The following is a 14,511-nucleotide window of genomic DNA, read 5'->3' as shown; positions in this document are numbered from 1 at the left end:
GCCAGAGGGGCAGGAGCTCCTGGAGCTAGGAGGCCAGCAATGCCGGAACTGCTCTAGCTGAGAGAAGGATGGCAGCTCTGAGAGGTTTGAGCACCATGGCTTAGCCAGACAGTTTTGAGTTGAGTTATAGCCAGGAGGCTCGAATTTATGTTTGCTTCTGATATTACACTGGTGGTTTGGGTGAGGCTATAGGGGTTGGAGGAGGCCTCATAAAGGGCCCCACGGTGGTGTGGGGGCCCTAGCGCCAGTCAGGGCGCAGTATCCTCATAAAGGGGGGAACCCCAGTGGTATGGGAACCCCGGCACCAGTGAGGGTGCAGCGCCAGTGAGGGTGCAGTGTTCTCAAGGGGGAACCCCGGTGCCAGTGAGGGCGCAACTTCCGGGGTACGTAGACCCCAGCCCCAGAGAAGGGCAGCTTTGAGAAGCCCCAGCGCGAGCACGACGAGCCCCAGAGAGGGGGCCATATTATTAGGAAGCCCAGTGCGGGCGCGGTGAGCCTCTGAAACAGGGCTAGTGCTGCGGAAAACCCCAGAGCAGGGTGGAGTGCTGCGGTGGCCCCCGGTGAGAGGGGGTAGTGGTGCGGTGAGCCCTGGGAGAAGGGGGTAGCAGCGCGGTGGGCCCGAGAGTCAGGGGGCGTTGCCGAGAAGTCCCCAGAGTGGGCACGGAGAGCCCCAGACTGGGGGGCTGTATTTTAGAAGCCCGAGTACGGGCGACATTACAGGGAAAGCCCCAGGAGGGGGCACTATTGCAAAGGCCCCAGACAGGGGGCGACACTACAGAGAAGGCCTCAGAGAGGGGCAACGTTACAGGGAGGCCCCAAGTGGGCTCGGAGTGCCCAAGAGAGGGCAGCCCAGAAGAGGAGGCCACAGAGAGCAGGGCGAGAGTACACAGAGGAGGCCCGAGAGACGGGCCGTGTACATATAGAGAGACATACTAGCGTCTATCCCATCAGCGAGGCTTGGGGCGTGGTATTAGGGGTTGGTAGGAGCCACGCGTAGCCCATAAGGCTAGGGTGCCTGGGGAGCACCCATCATACCGGGAGACCCCCAGGGGGTCCAGGAACACACGGGGACAGAGGTCCCAGCTAACCGTGCCCAGGGAGTCGTAAGGCAGCCTCCCAACTTTATTTAACCATCAAAAACATGGCGGGCGAGAATTTGAGGGTGCCCTTGGGCCGACTTGGCATGGTGAGGGGGCCGTAAGGAGATCACGGCCCTCCTGAAGGTCCCCGCCGTGACACAGTCCTACAGAAAATCTTGATCTATAACTTTTAAGCTAAACTTTCTCAATTTGTCTCCTAACTATCAGTAGCACCCTTTTCATAAAAATATCTCATTTCAACATTTTTCCTACCATACCTGTCCTTTAAAAACTAAAAAAACAGTCTATTTATAAACCTTGTTACAACATGTAAAGGAATCTTTTGAGATTGTCTCCTCAAGTCAATTACCAATGGTAATCTATCATTCGCCTTTTTGTTGAAGATGAAGAGTATTTATTAAATACAGCAAGATGATGCTAAATCTGCTTTCCTGTATAATGTTGTGATGTTCATGGGGGATGGACAAGAACTTTAAGAGTGAGGCTACAGCTTTGTTAAACACTTCTTTCCAGTTCAACTACAGCCATTCAAAACATATAGATTCAATTAAATTTCAGTGAGTAACATAAGAAGTACTTTCCAAAGATAGTCAACATGACAAGTAAATAGGTATTTGAAACTGTCCCAGGGGGACAGTCACTGGAAAATGGGGGACCCCTCCCACAGTGGGACTCGGGACAGGGACAGCCTGCCCCTGCACAAAAAGCCCTGAAACCAGGGCAAACTTTCCTGTTACAGGAGGAGAGAAGGCGGACGAGCCGTGCTGGCACAAAACAGCTGCACAGTTTGTGAGCTGCGCTTATTTCCGACTTGAGCCAGCACAGGCAGGTGACATCATCCCAGGACGCCGCCTGGACAAGATAAAAGCCAGCACCGGGGGAGGCGACAGGGAAGCACCGCAGGAGGCACACAGTGAGGGTGCTTCACGTGCCGGGCATGTGCAACGCCAGCGTACAGAATGGGACAGGGTGCCAGAGCATCAGGAGGGGTTCTCAGCAGAGGAGAGGACCTTGGATGACATCAGGGGATGACAAGGACTGTAAAACAACATCCTTGAGTGGGAGACTGGTCAGGACCCTACCCCGGACTGCTATTGAAATTTTTTTGTTGTTTTTTTCTTTTTCCTTTCTGACAGGGACCAGTCCCGAGAAGCCCTGAGGTAAGCGCAGGGGCATAGGTGACACACCCATTGTCTCCCTCCCCACAAGAGAAGTGGGAAGAGACAACATCAGAGGACAAGCCGTGTTGACACCAAGGGGCTATCCTAGAGGCTGGCACTTGGTTGGGGTGTAGGGGAGGTGGAGCCTCATGGATACCCTCTAAGGGTTGCGGCCAATCTGTCATCCCCACCCCCTCTGGCACCAACAAACAATGCTGCTCCCTCTCACCTCTGTGTTCCGGGTGCGCCTGGCCCACGTCCTCCTGCCTCCACGCTCAACTCCCTCCCTCCCAGCTGTTGGCAGTGCCTGGCAGCGGTGGGGCGCTGTCACCAGGCCCCCTCTCAGCGGAGAAGGGACAGGTGGGCTCCAATCCACCTGCCCCACTTTCCAGTGCCAGCTGGGCAACCCCCAGAGTGAGCTTCCTCCACTCCCTTTCTCCCCTCCTATTCTGAAAACAACAATGGGGCTGGGAGGGAGGAGGGGTGTTACTAAGGGAGAGTGGCTGCAGGCTCACAGCCGCTCGAAACACCAACTCGATTCCCCAACACCTGGAACACAACAGCAAATGTCTGTTGGATCTGAGGGATCATTGTAATTCATGGTGCTTCGCACGAGCTGCTCTTCTGTCTGTATCTTGAGTTAAGACCCCCCACTATCATAGGCAAACATGTCTTCCAGTCCTATTCAAGCATCATCTTATATAGTTTGATTTTTGTCCCCCATTCTTACTGAGAAGCTTTTTTCAGAAGCTCATTCCTGTCCCTGATGGTTATAGACTTTCTTCTAATATCCAGCCTAAATTTATACATGGCCAGTTTATACCAATTTTTCTTGTGCCATTAATACTTCCATACCTTTACTGGAAATACCCAATCTGATTTTTTTTCATGTTCGCATCCCACTGATAGCTCAGAGGCATCTTGTGATTGACTGATACATCCAAGGTTTTTCTCCCCCATCAGTCACCTCAAACTGATGAACAACATTTATTGTCATCTGTCCCTATGTGCATAGCCTTGGGGTGTAACGAGTTTCTCCCACTTCTAGGTCTACAGTCCTCAAGGTCAACTAATCCTTTTTATATAATATTCCAATCCTTCTTTCTATTGACTACTATTTTGTCATTAGCAAATTTCCTTAGCACACTTCTAAATTCTGTGCCAAAGCCATTAAATAAGACCAGTGCCAAGATTTATCTTTGAAAAATTTCACAAGGATCTTCCCTCTGGCTCAATAGTTCTTTCAGCACAACACATTGTTTTGTTGCCTCTACTTAAGCTAGTTCATTACCCATCTTCTCTATCAATTTTCTCCATCTGGCATCACAACAAATGCTTTTTTGATACCAAGATTAATTAGATCTTATTTTTACTTGCCTTATAAATGTATTATCTTATCAGACAAATAACTGGCTAGTCTGACATGGTCCACATTTGGTAAATTCACAATGCATTTCAGTCCATTTTCCATTTTTTTCTATATCTTTAATTACTCTTTCCTTTAAAATTTGTTGCAAAGCTTTGCATACTACTGAGGTCACAGTAATGGTTGTGCTGTTCCATGGAGGATTTTTTTTCCTATTTTTTAAATACAGGTATCATCTTTGCTGCTGTCCCATTACTCAGGAGCACTGCAGTGTGGATAACCTATTAGGCATTTTGTTATAGGACTTGCACTTTCATGTGTCACATTTTTCGTGTTCTAGGATGCAGATACTGCCACTGACTTCAGAAAATGAATATTTTACACCATCACTTTTCTGTAAGGACTGCAAACTTTGTGGCTCAGCAACAAATAGATTAGAGAGGTTCTACTGTGTCCATTTAATACCTGCCCATCTTCCGGACCTCTTAGTGAATCCTGTCTTCTATGGTTTTCTTTAAGACACTTGTGCAAAAACATGCATAGGAATGACTTCAGTGAATTCAGAAAAACACGATTAAATGTAGGCAGGACCAAGGCCTTAACTGTAAATTGTCTGGAGCCAGGCAGCCTTAATTTGTGTCTAGCACCAATGGTTTCATCCACCTTTTACAAAACAAATAAAACAAAAAAACTAAACAATACTAAAACAAAGGAGCAGACAACTAAACATTTTCTTCAGCCACACACAACTTGTGGATATTTTTACTCTTTTATCTAGTAAGCATCAAAATAAAATACATTTCGAAACATTTTACAAACCAAAGATTTCTAAAGCAACTATAACGTCAGATAGTCCTACAAATTCTTTCTCCACCTTCATATGTATTCCAGAATACGTTTTAGTGATGTAAACAAAGAATAAAAAAATACAGTTGTAATGTCCATTAATAGCAGAAATATCTACATGCAAAATATATTCCTTGAACCAATCTTTAAATAAAGTACATGGTGGTAACTTTTTTTTTTTGAGAAATGTATTTATTTTATATATAAGAATCCTGAAGAGCGATGTTGTATCAAATTGTCATTTATATTTCTGTATGCTATACTACAATCACAATACTTCTTGTAAAATCTCTTTAAAGGCTTACTTTAAAAATCTTGTAAATTAGATCTCTTGAGGAAACTATGATTTGATCAGGGCACATATATTTGCAAAACATGTGTGCTCTGAAGTATATAATTCATTAATTTGGCCGGGAGCAAGGAATGAGTGGGGAGAGTCTGAAATGAGAACATTAAGGTCCTATACATGTGCAGAAAGGTGCTCCGATGCACTGTATTTACAGTATGTCAGAGCAGACTCAATTAATCAAGTCTGCTGGAACACGGTAATTACCACACACCAGCAGACTCCAGCGTCATGTGTATCAGCATCCCCGCACTGAAAAACAGCATCATGAGCATGTATCACCATCCCCATGCCGCCATTTTTCAGCATGGGGATGCTGATACACGTGACACTTAGGGTACTTTAATCAGAGAGGATTTCAGAGCCGTTCTAGTTAAAAGCACCCCCCTCCCACCGAGCAAGTCTATAAACACGCCCCTAGTGTCCACATCCTCCCTTACTACAGAAACGTTTGGAAAATGGAGGAGCCCCTTGAAATATCTTTCCAGATACACTTCCCAAAACACACTATGGAAACTCAACAGAACAGCAAAAAACAATTTCACAGAAACATATGCTTTATTGGAAGCTTGGAACTCCATTCTAGGGTTCCCAGAGTAGGCCTATGATGCTCGAGACACGAGTCCTCTTTCCTCCTACCAGGCCTTATCACATACTATGATTCCTGGCTCTCCTACTCTATCCATGTATTGCAATAGCCTGGATAATTATTTTTAAATTAGGAAGGAGTGATGTTGAAGAATAAAAAGTAAACAAAAACAACCAAGAACAAAGCAAAAGGGAAAAAAAGGCAAATCAGAGGTAGAAAACAAGAGGAAAAACAGAAATGGAAGCAGATGAAGAGACAAGGGCTCTAACGGTGGGTTTAATGGTCAAAAGCAGGGTTTGACAAATGCATATACCTATGACGAGTGGGGAGAAAGAGTTACTCCTTGTTGCTTTCTGCATAATTTCACTTCTCCTTCTGAAAATAACTACCCCTCCTCTGGCCTCTTCTGTAACACAGATAACCTTTCGTATGTGAAATGAGCATCACTGGAGCTGTAATAGTTTTCCCAGTATGCACAAAGACTATTCTACTACTACGTAGCAATTGCTGTGCTCCAGTAGCCTCCTGTATCCCATGCGTCAGGGTCCTCATGCTTAAAAATGGCAGTGGGGGTGCTTGAACTAAAGATCATCGAGCAAACTTTAATTCAAGCACCCCCACCACCACAGAGCCGCTCTAATTAAATCAACGCCCCCACCCACCAGTCCCCAAAAATATAAGTATTCTGGGGAGGTTTGGGCTTGGCTGCCAGTTCTGTTAAGGTGATCCAGGAAACCCAGCTATCATTATAAAGCATAGGGCAGCTTGGATGCCTTTTAAAGCAGGGTTATCAGTGGATTCTCTGGACACCTCAGAGGACTATGGGAAAAGGCTCAAGGGATTTCTTTGGAGTGTTGCTTTAATTGACCTATTTTATATAGAAGCATTTACACTGGGTTAAGCCTAAAAAAAACCTAATTTTAAAAATCCTAATTTTTTGGACCTGGTGGTTGAGAAGGACTTCTAAAGTGACTAAGCTGCATGTGGTGCAGGAGGAGCTATGGCTTCAGTCACTAACGTATTTCTGCTTGGCAACTTCACCAGCTGGTTTTTGGGTACATCTGTCAAGCCTTGTCTAAAAAGCCTGTACACTTTGGGCAGCTGTGCATAACCTGATATTTTGGAAAGGTAACAGCAATGCTGGACACCATACTGAGGGGAAGGCCAAAGCACAGCACAGCTCCTGTCCCTTTGGTTTTCACAGGAAAACATTCTTCCTATGGCCATGTGGGTCTGCATTGCTGGGACACAGCATGCATCACACTGTATGGGCCAGAAAAACTACTAGCACAACCTTGCATGTGACTGCAGAACTAACCCTTTAGCCACCCACACTGTATGTATTGTTCCTTGAATACAAGGAGAACTTTGTTGGGTTTTATTCTTTGAAGACAAGCAGGATTTACCCTTTTTCATTATTGCAGTTGGTAAGACTTTTATATATACAACTTAATTCCTATATGTCAACATTTCCCACCAAGCAAAGCACATCTACCACTACACCGAAGGGATAAAAAGTCTTCTTCTGTGGAAAGACAGTCCTCTTAATTGCTATCCTGAGTCCCATCCTTCATTTAAATAAATGCATCTATAGTTGCCAAAACCTTGAAAGTGTCCCAATTAACCAACTGAGTTATGTCTATCTGACTGTGCCGAGACCCTGAAACAACAGTTCTGAGGCATGAACTGCTCATTCTTTTCAATGACAGCTAATTCCAATTCAATGTCAATACTGTATTTTAAATGTCAACACTTTTAACTATGTCACTATTCATCACATGTAGTAAAGGAAAACAAGTACAATCATACTGTGAAGTTCAATACTATTTATGCAGAGAGACAAGTAATTTGGGAGAGGACAAAATGATGCAGGATCATGATGTGTAACTGAACTTATTTTTCTGAGAGGTTAGCTTTCAAAAGTCTGGGGCACTCCACTATATTTTCCTAGAAAGTGTCCCTCAAATCTGTTATGCAGGGGTTGAAGCATCAGGAAAGGTTACAAGAGACTTTCAGCAAGAATTAAGCAGCAGCATAAGGAAGAGGTAGAGGGTAACCAGGACATCAGCCCCGTGATCTGGGGGATGGGGAGGGGAAACCAAAAATAACAGCAGTTGCACTGCCCAAAGTGGCCTACCTTGCAACCACTAACACTGACCCGTGCACAGCTGCAGCCCAGGGCACTGAAGCACCCAGTGATGCCTATGCAATGGAGTCACACAATTGGACACAGAACAAGGTTATATGCCTCTGACACAAAAATGCACGAAGCAGAACAATATTTAAATTGACATTACACAAACTGCTAGAAGAGTACCATCCCCAATTTACAGATGGGTAAGCTAACACACAGGGAGATGACGTGACCTACCCAACTTCACAAGGCAAAGTACTGACACAATATGAAACTCAAGTTTTTCAACATTTAGTCCTGTGAGATGAGAAGTGGAAAGTGCTTCCTGTCCAACTTGTAAAAAATGTATTGTTAGATCGGAGCTGCCCTCCTGAGTTTCTGTAGTCCCCCTTACTAGTCTGTAAGACAGGCAGGAGAATGAAGCTTAGAGAGACCTGAGGAGGAACACCAGAGAACAAGAATCACAAGTTTCCAGGGATCCACAGTCTTCAACAGTATCTTGAGTCCCCCCTCACCAGCTATAAGTAACACAGCCACTGTAGTTTCCTGTAACCTGCTGCCACTGTAGTTTCCTCAAAGATCAAAAGCACCAAGCATGCACAAGGAAGAGAGGAAGGCCAATCAAGCAGCATTTAATTTTGCACAACCCTAGCTGCAGTTCTTCCTCTTAAACAAATCCTCTGCACAGTCTCATTTCCTTTTTTCACATGAATAATGGGCTGCAGAGGTTTTTTGCAGAGAAAACTGAAACAATTATACATATGTACCCTCCTCCATTGTAGGTTTCCTCCCTGTACACACTAACAAGTTTTCTAGGATCTACTTGGCAATGAGGAATGCTCAGGGATGCATCAGGGAAGAACGTTCCTTGATCCTTTGAATGAAAGAAGCTTGTCAGACAATGTTTTACTGCAAGCAGCATTGGTCATAAGATTATTCCAATATTTCAGCTTTCATACTAAATAAAGTTTTTGAAGGACAAAGAGGCTAATTCTGTTCCCCTTGAAATATGAAGAGTTTGCCTCTAAATTCAATGGTACAGACCCTATTCTTTGACAGTCAAACCAAATGTTTCCCTCAACAACTCTAACAGAGTAGAAACTTTGGATCACTGACAACACACTCTACTTTCTCAAGTACTCCTCTCTCCTTATGTGGTACAGACCATTACCAGAAGCGAAGTACAAGAGATCACAGAAGTAACTAAACAGAGATGAAATTTAAAGATAAGAAAAGCCAAAGATTAAATAAACTGTTTAAACATCTTCTTTATCAATTACACATGACTTTCAGGGATTATTTTCTCCTGATGGGCAGTTATATAGTTATGTTCAATTCTTATTACATATTACTATGAAATAAAAATAAAAACCAAACAAATTCTTCCTTTCATAGAATCCTAGAAAATTAGGGCTGAAAGGCACCTCAAGAGATCATCTAGTCCAACCCCCTGCCCAAAGCAGGACCATCCCCAATGATATCATCTCACCCAAGGCTTTGTCTAGCAGGGTCTCAAAAAAACCCCAAACCCTCCAAAGATGAAGATTCCACCACCTCTCTGGGTAACCTGTTCCAGTGCTTTGCTACCCTCCTAGTGATAAAGTTCTTCCTAATATCTAACCTAACTGCATCCTGAGTCCATCCTCTTCGGAACCACCCTTCAGGTGGTGGAAGGCTGCTATTAAATCCCCTCTCAGTCTTCTCTTCTCCAGACTAAGCAAGCCCAGTTCCCTCAGCATCTTCTCAGAAGTCACATGCCCTAGTCCCCTAACCATTTCCATTGCCCTTCACTGTATTCTCCCCAATATGTCAACACCCTTTCTCTAGTGGGGGCTCAAAACGGGACACTATAGAAATCTGCTTTTCTGAATTCCAGGGTCCATACTCTGCTGCTCTTCTTCCTTCCTTTCCTCAGGATCCAGAATTCAATCATCTCGTGATCACAGCTGCCCAAGTTGCCATCCACTACTACATTTCACCACCAATTATTCCCTGTTTTTGAGCAGCTGGTCAAGGGCATGGTCCCTATCTGGCCCCTCTAACACTTGCACCAGGAAATTGTCACCCCAACACTCTCCAAAAACTTCCTGGATTGTCTGCGCGCTGCTGTATTGCCCGTCCAGCAGATGTCAAGGTGACTGAAGGCCCCTGTGATAGCCAGGGCCTGCAATCCAGAAATTTCCACCAGCTGTTTGAAGAAAGTGTCATATACTTCATTCTCCTGGTCTGGTGGTCTCTAGCAGACATGCACCATGACGTCACCCTTGGTGCTCTCCCTTCTGACCCAAACCCAGAGACTTTCAACAGGCCTATCTCCAGTTTCATACTGGAGCTCTGATCAATCATACAGCTCTTTTACATAAAAAGCAACTCCTCTTTCTCTTTCATCTTTGGTAAATGCATCATATGAATCCAGACAACACATTTCTATAATATCATACTATTTTGGCTCAACAGCTTGAGACATTCGTTCATGGCCAAAAAGCTTAGCTCACATACTGTGATAATAGTGCTACTGCCAGAAAGATCTTTAAAATTAAGAAAGGGAAATATTAAGAAATAATTTCTACCATTTTAAGGATATAAAAAACTAATCTGTCAGACTAGACCACGGATGGCTCTTTGTTACTTTTCCTTAAGCAATTATTTTGGATTCAGGATAAATTGACTTAAGACACAGTATTTCTATAAATCTGTAGACTGTCCAGGAAAAAATGAACGAGTCTAGTCTGCAAGAACTATTGAAGAAAACATCAGCAAAGAATGTTTTTGAGAAGTCTTCACAGTAAAATGCCCTCACACCTTCATTTCAATAAAAGGGATTAACCATATTATGTAAGTAACCCACATAGGTTTGAACTCTTGAAATTATACTCTTGAGATTTTTACTCAAACATTTAAACACACACATGATATTAGCCAAGCAAATCTTAGGGGTTTTGGCATTTAATATTTTGTTTCAATAAAAAAGTATGTTGGGGGAAATGAAGAATAAAATTCTCTCTTATATACACTGGGTCAAATCCATCTTTTTTCACTCAGAAATATCTTTCATAATAGTGTTAAGCTTCATAGATATATATCAATTTAAAACATACCCTGTAAAGAAGGTTCTCTTATATCTATGATTTCAGTTATCAAAAGAGACATCATTTTTAAAAGTTTGTCTTTATTTTCTCACCATTCAACTTAGAAAGAGAAAGACAATGTCAGTTTCACTATTATGTGCTGTTTTGCAATGTCTAGTTTCAGACACTACAGTGGTATTTATTGCAGGAGATTTCTTAAAAACATTTCTATTAGTTTCACAAGTGGTCATTGTTGCATGTGCCAGTTTGGGACAACATTTAAATTAACAATGACTAACACTGTAGGATTCTGTACTTATTATCAGATAGCAATTTCAGCTTCAAAATTTGCTCAAACAAATAAAAAGATTTTTTTTTTAGCTGACAGACTTGCGAGTTGATCATATGATGTGAAAAGTCAAGCTGTGTTCTTCTTGACTACACTGTGTATCATTACCATAATACAAAACCATTCCATCTGCTTAATGCTATGGTCTTCAAATGGAGTTCAACAGCATTCTAACAGCAAGGTCAAATTCTGTCCCGTTAATGACACCCTCAATTATATCTGTTCATTTTATTTGACCCAGTTGGCCTCTACTCCCTCCTTAGTGTAGTCATTTACACCTGTGAAAAGCAGCAGTAAAAATCTAATCTGATAGCCCTTAGCAGTGCATAGATAAAACAAGTGTATCAATGAAAACTGAGCCAAAATAGAATCCTGCTCATTCATATAAATCCAGATATGTAAGGTCAGCAGCCTGTAAAATCCTTCCACCAGCCTAGAATTTGTCTCTGAGGAATTCAAGCATGCCAAACACTTCAATGATAAATGTACACTGGCGACTAAGATTATCAAATGCAGTTCATTCCCAACCTATGCTTAACTTAACCTACTCCTAAAATGTGACATGCTAGTATACTAACATACCTTGCCACCTACATTTTCCCTGAACTTGAAACACTCAAAGTGGTACATGTTCTAAGACATTACTTCAAACATTTATTTTACTTCACTGATATTTAAACAGTATATTTAAACAGATTCATCTTTAAAATTACCTGTAGTATATGCCAAAGCAAGTAAGTTAAAGTACATGTATTAATGTCTACTTCACTTGTGCATGTGGATAGACTAACTGGTGTGAAGAACCTAGCCTATATAAATTATTAATTCAGACAGATAAGAGTAATGGTGTAATAATAGTGGGTCCAAATTGCTCTTTAACAACACATTGTATTTCATTCCAGTTTCACTACAGTAGCTCTAATTCTTCACAGACGTTCTTTAAAATAAGAATCATTGTTCAGAATGCAGAGTCCATATGTTTTTTTCAGATCAGAAATAAGCATGAAGGTCACCAAATGTCTATCGTCTACATATCACCATGTAAACATAGCTTGTAGTCACATAAATCTGAATGCACGTTTCAGTTCCAAAGCTTCAAAACCCAGGATCTCATTCTCAATTTCTGTTAGCTTAATCAACCATAAATCAGGCTAGGAAATGAGACAAGGTCATCAGAGCTCAGCTCTCTGTAAGTCATTTGAAATTATGCTCACTTGCCAGCTCTAACAAAAATATGCATCTAAAAGACCTCAGCAATCTTTTCAAAACCAGATGCAGCTGTCAAAACCTTCCCTGAACAAAATACAATTTTAAAAGGAATCAAAGATATATAGGAGGAGTGTAGTTTACCTTAATTGGAGCACAGCTAAACTGAATTTTTCTGTTTGCTGGAATTTCATCTTCATCTGGCAATCCATTGATTTCCGCATATTCCATATCAGGTTCATAATAGTTATTTTCATCGCTGTCATCCTGATCATCCTGTTCTGTTCCTGTCTCTCCCCAGTCAGAATTATACCTCGATCGGACCCTATAGACATTATAGTCAGAGTGCATATATACATGTGAACTCTGAAAGTTATTCAAATCTTCCTGCACTTCCTTTCCACTTGCATCATCATAGTGGGACTCAGAAGATGCACCTGTTGCTAAATCATCACCTGCTGTTAAGCTTCTTGACATTTCTACAGCCTCAGCTCCATCAGGGGCACTCTCCCCACTTTCTGAAAGCTCTTTTGGTTGTAAAGAAATTGCCAAATCTGTTTTTGCCTTATTCCTTGTACAGAGCTCTTCAGACTTTTCACCGTCAATTGTATCGACTGACTCTTGCTTATTTGCTGCATGGTTATCAACAGAATCTGAACTTGTTTCCTTATTCTGTTTTATTTCTTCATTAGTTTTTGAAAGCGGCAAACTGCTTACAGATTCTTCTCTTATTGTTGATGATGTACTGTTTTGCTGAGAGTTTTCAACAACTACTGAACTTGTACTTTGTTTGGCCGATGATGACCAAGTAGTAGTTTCTTTTGTGGGACTGAATCCCTCAAGGTTTCCAACAGTAGGGGATAGATTTGTGACGGCAGAAGGTAGGTTTAGTGGATAGTGACCAGTTACAGAGTATTCTTCATTATTTTCTGACTTTTCCAAAATGATTACATTATGCGAGTCGGTGTTTTCAAACACTGCACTGAGCTGGCTCACTGTTGGAGAAACAGCCTCTGTCCGTGAACTAAGACTGTCCAATGAATCGGTACTGCCCCTATTAGACTTTGAGCTGCACAACTCATCTGGGAGTTCATTAGAAACTCCCTTCTCTTTCTTTGGGGAGTAGCGATTGGAATGTCCCATTTCATGAGCATTTCGCTCAAACATCTTTCGAGTTTCAGTAAATTTGGAATAGGAAGGACCATCATGCATAGTATCAAATCTACTGATCCGTTCTGAAACCGAAGACTCCAGTTTTACAATTGAACCATCTGTTTTCTCCACAAATTCTTTGGGTCTAATCCTTCTTTGAGGAGATGTGGGTCCACCTTTCCCCCTACTTTTAGGGGCAACTCCACTGCTGTCATTGGGCTCCATACCCATCTGCATAAATAAGTTTTTAATCCTGTTGACATTGGAGCCATATTTCCTGCCCCGGCTCTGCTGAGAGGCCTCTCCTTCATCTTTCGTTTTTTGGTCTCCATCTGATTTCGGTTTGTCGAAGGTGCTTTTCAGTGCCTGGAACTCAGTTCTGTAAGCATTCCTGTGAGGAGAGGCACTTCGGAGGGTTGATCGCTCCCCTGAAGACTCTGTTTTCATCATGTTTACTTCAGGAGTGAAAAGCCAATGTACATAATGACTGATGTACGCTGCTCCCCAATTTCTATGACTACTGAAATTCTGGTGGAGAAGCAAGTGGTTGCCTCTCAGGCGGCTCTTGTCTGCTACAGAGACATATCCAGCAGCTGATCTGGCAGACACTTTCTAAGCATATGCAAGTAATTGTAACACCAGACAAGTGGCAAGGCCAAGGACTTCCAAAAACAAAGGCAGGCTTAACCTGCAATAGAAAGGAGGATTGGATCAAGGTGGGCATAAGTACTCTTCAAGTCTAATCAGTTCGAAGAAAGGAGGCGTCTATTTAAAAACAGAAATTGTGTGACAAATGCAGGGAGCAGCCTTCAGGCAGCCTCACTACCAAGCACTACACATGCCTGTGAAGAGGGGCAAACAGCGAAGGGAACGTGCCACAATTGGCGGGTTTAAAAAAAGTTGGTCGGCTCACAGAAAACCAAGCAGCTGCCCCGATGCTAGGTATTAACCTGCCCCTTCCAAAGCCGCAGGGCTGGCAGTCCACGCTTGCCACAGGCACCAGCCCCCCCAGCCCTGCACCCTGGCACAGATGAGACATTCAAAATCAGGGCAAGAAAGGCAGGGAGCAGGCGAGTGCCGGCGGCATTCCCTCGCGGTCAGCGCTGGGCAAAGGGTAGCGGGAAGCAGAGCTCGCCCCTGCGAGGGGCGCGGGCGCCGCAGGCCGGCGGCACCGCCCGAGCCCGCGCCGCTCCTT

General features: G+C 43.1%; 1 protein-coding gene across 7 annotated transcripts in view; it reads right to left on the bottom strand.

Annotated features, from left to right (window-relative positions):
- Nucleotides 1-14,511, bottom strand: part of LOC102374647 (neurabin-1) — an 83,798-nt gene that overhangs the window by 68,161 nt on the left and 1,126 nt on the right. For 3 of the 7 annotated variants that reach the window (XM_025206806.1, XM_025206804.1, XM_025206805.1), the window contains exon 1: nucleotides 12,309-14,427. In XM_025206806.1, the coding sequence (XP_025062591.1) occupies nucleotides 12,309-13,766 (1,458 nt within the window). In that variant the 5' untranslated portion in view covers nucleotides 13,767-14,427. Of the gene's footprint in view, nucleotides 1-5,164; nucleotides 7,976-8,039; nucleotides 8,416-12,308; nucleotides 14,429-14,511 lie in introns of those variants that run through there. The other 4 variants (XM_025206801.1, XM_006025904.3, XM_025206802.1 and 1 more) reach the window with 3 other exon arrangements.

The sequence above is a fragment of the Alligator sinensis genome, unplaced genomic scaffold, assembly GCF_000455745.1.
Source record: "Alligator sinensis unplaced genomic scaffold, ASM45574v1 scaffold436_1, whole genome shotgun sequence".
Taxonomy (NCBI): Eukaryota; Metazoa; Chordata; order Crocodylia; family Alligatoridae; genus Alligator; species Alligator sinensis.
The sequence above is the reverse complement of the archived record's forward strand: the minus strand, read 5'-3'. Positions and strand labels throughout refer to the sequence as shown.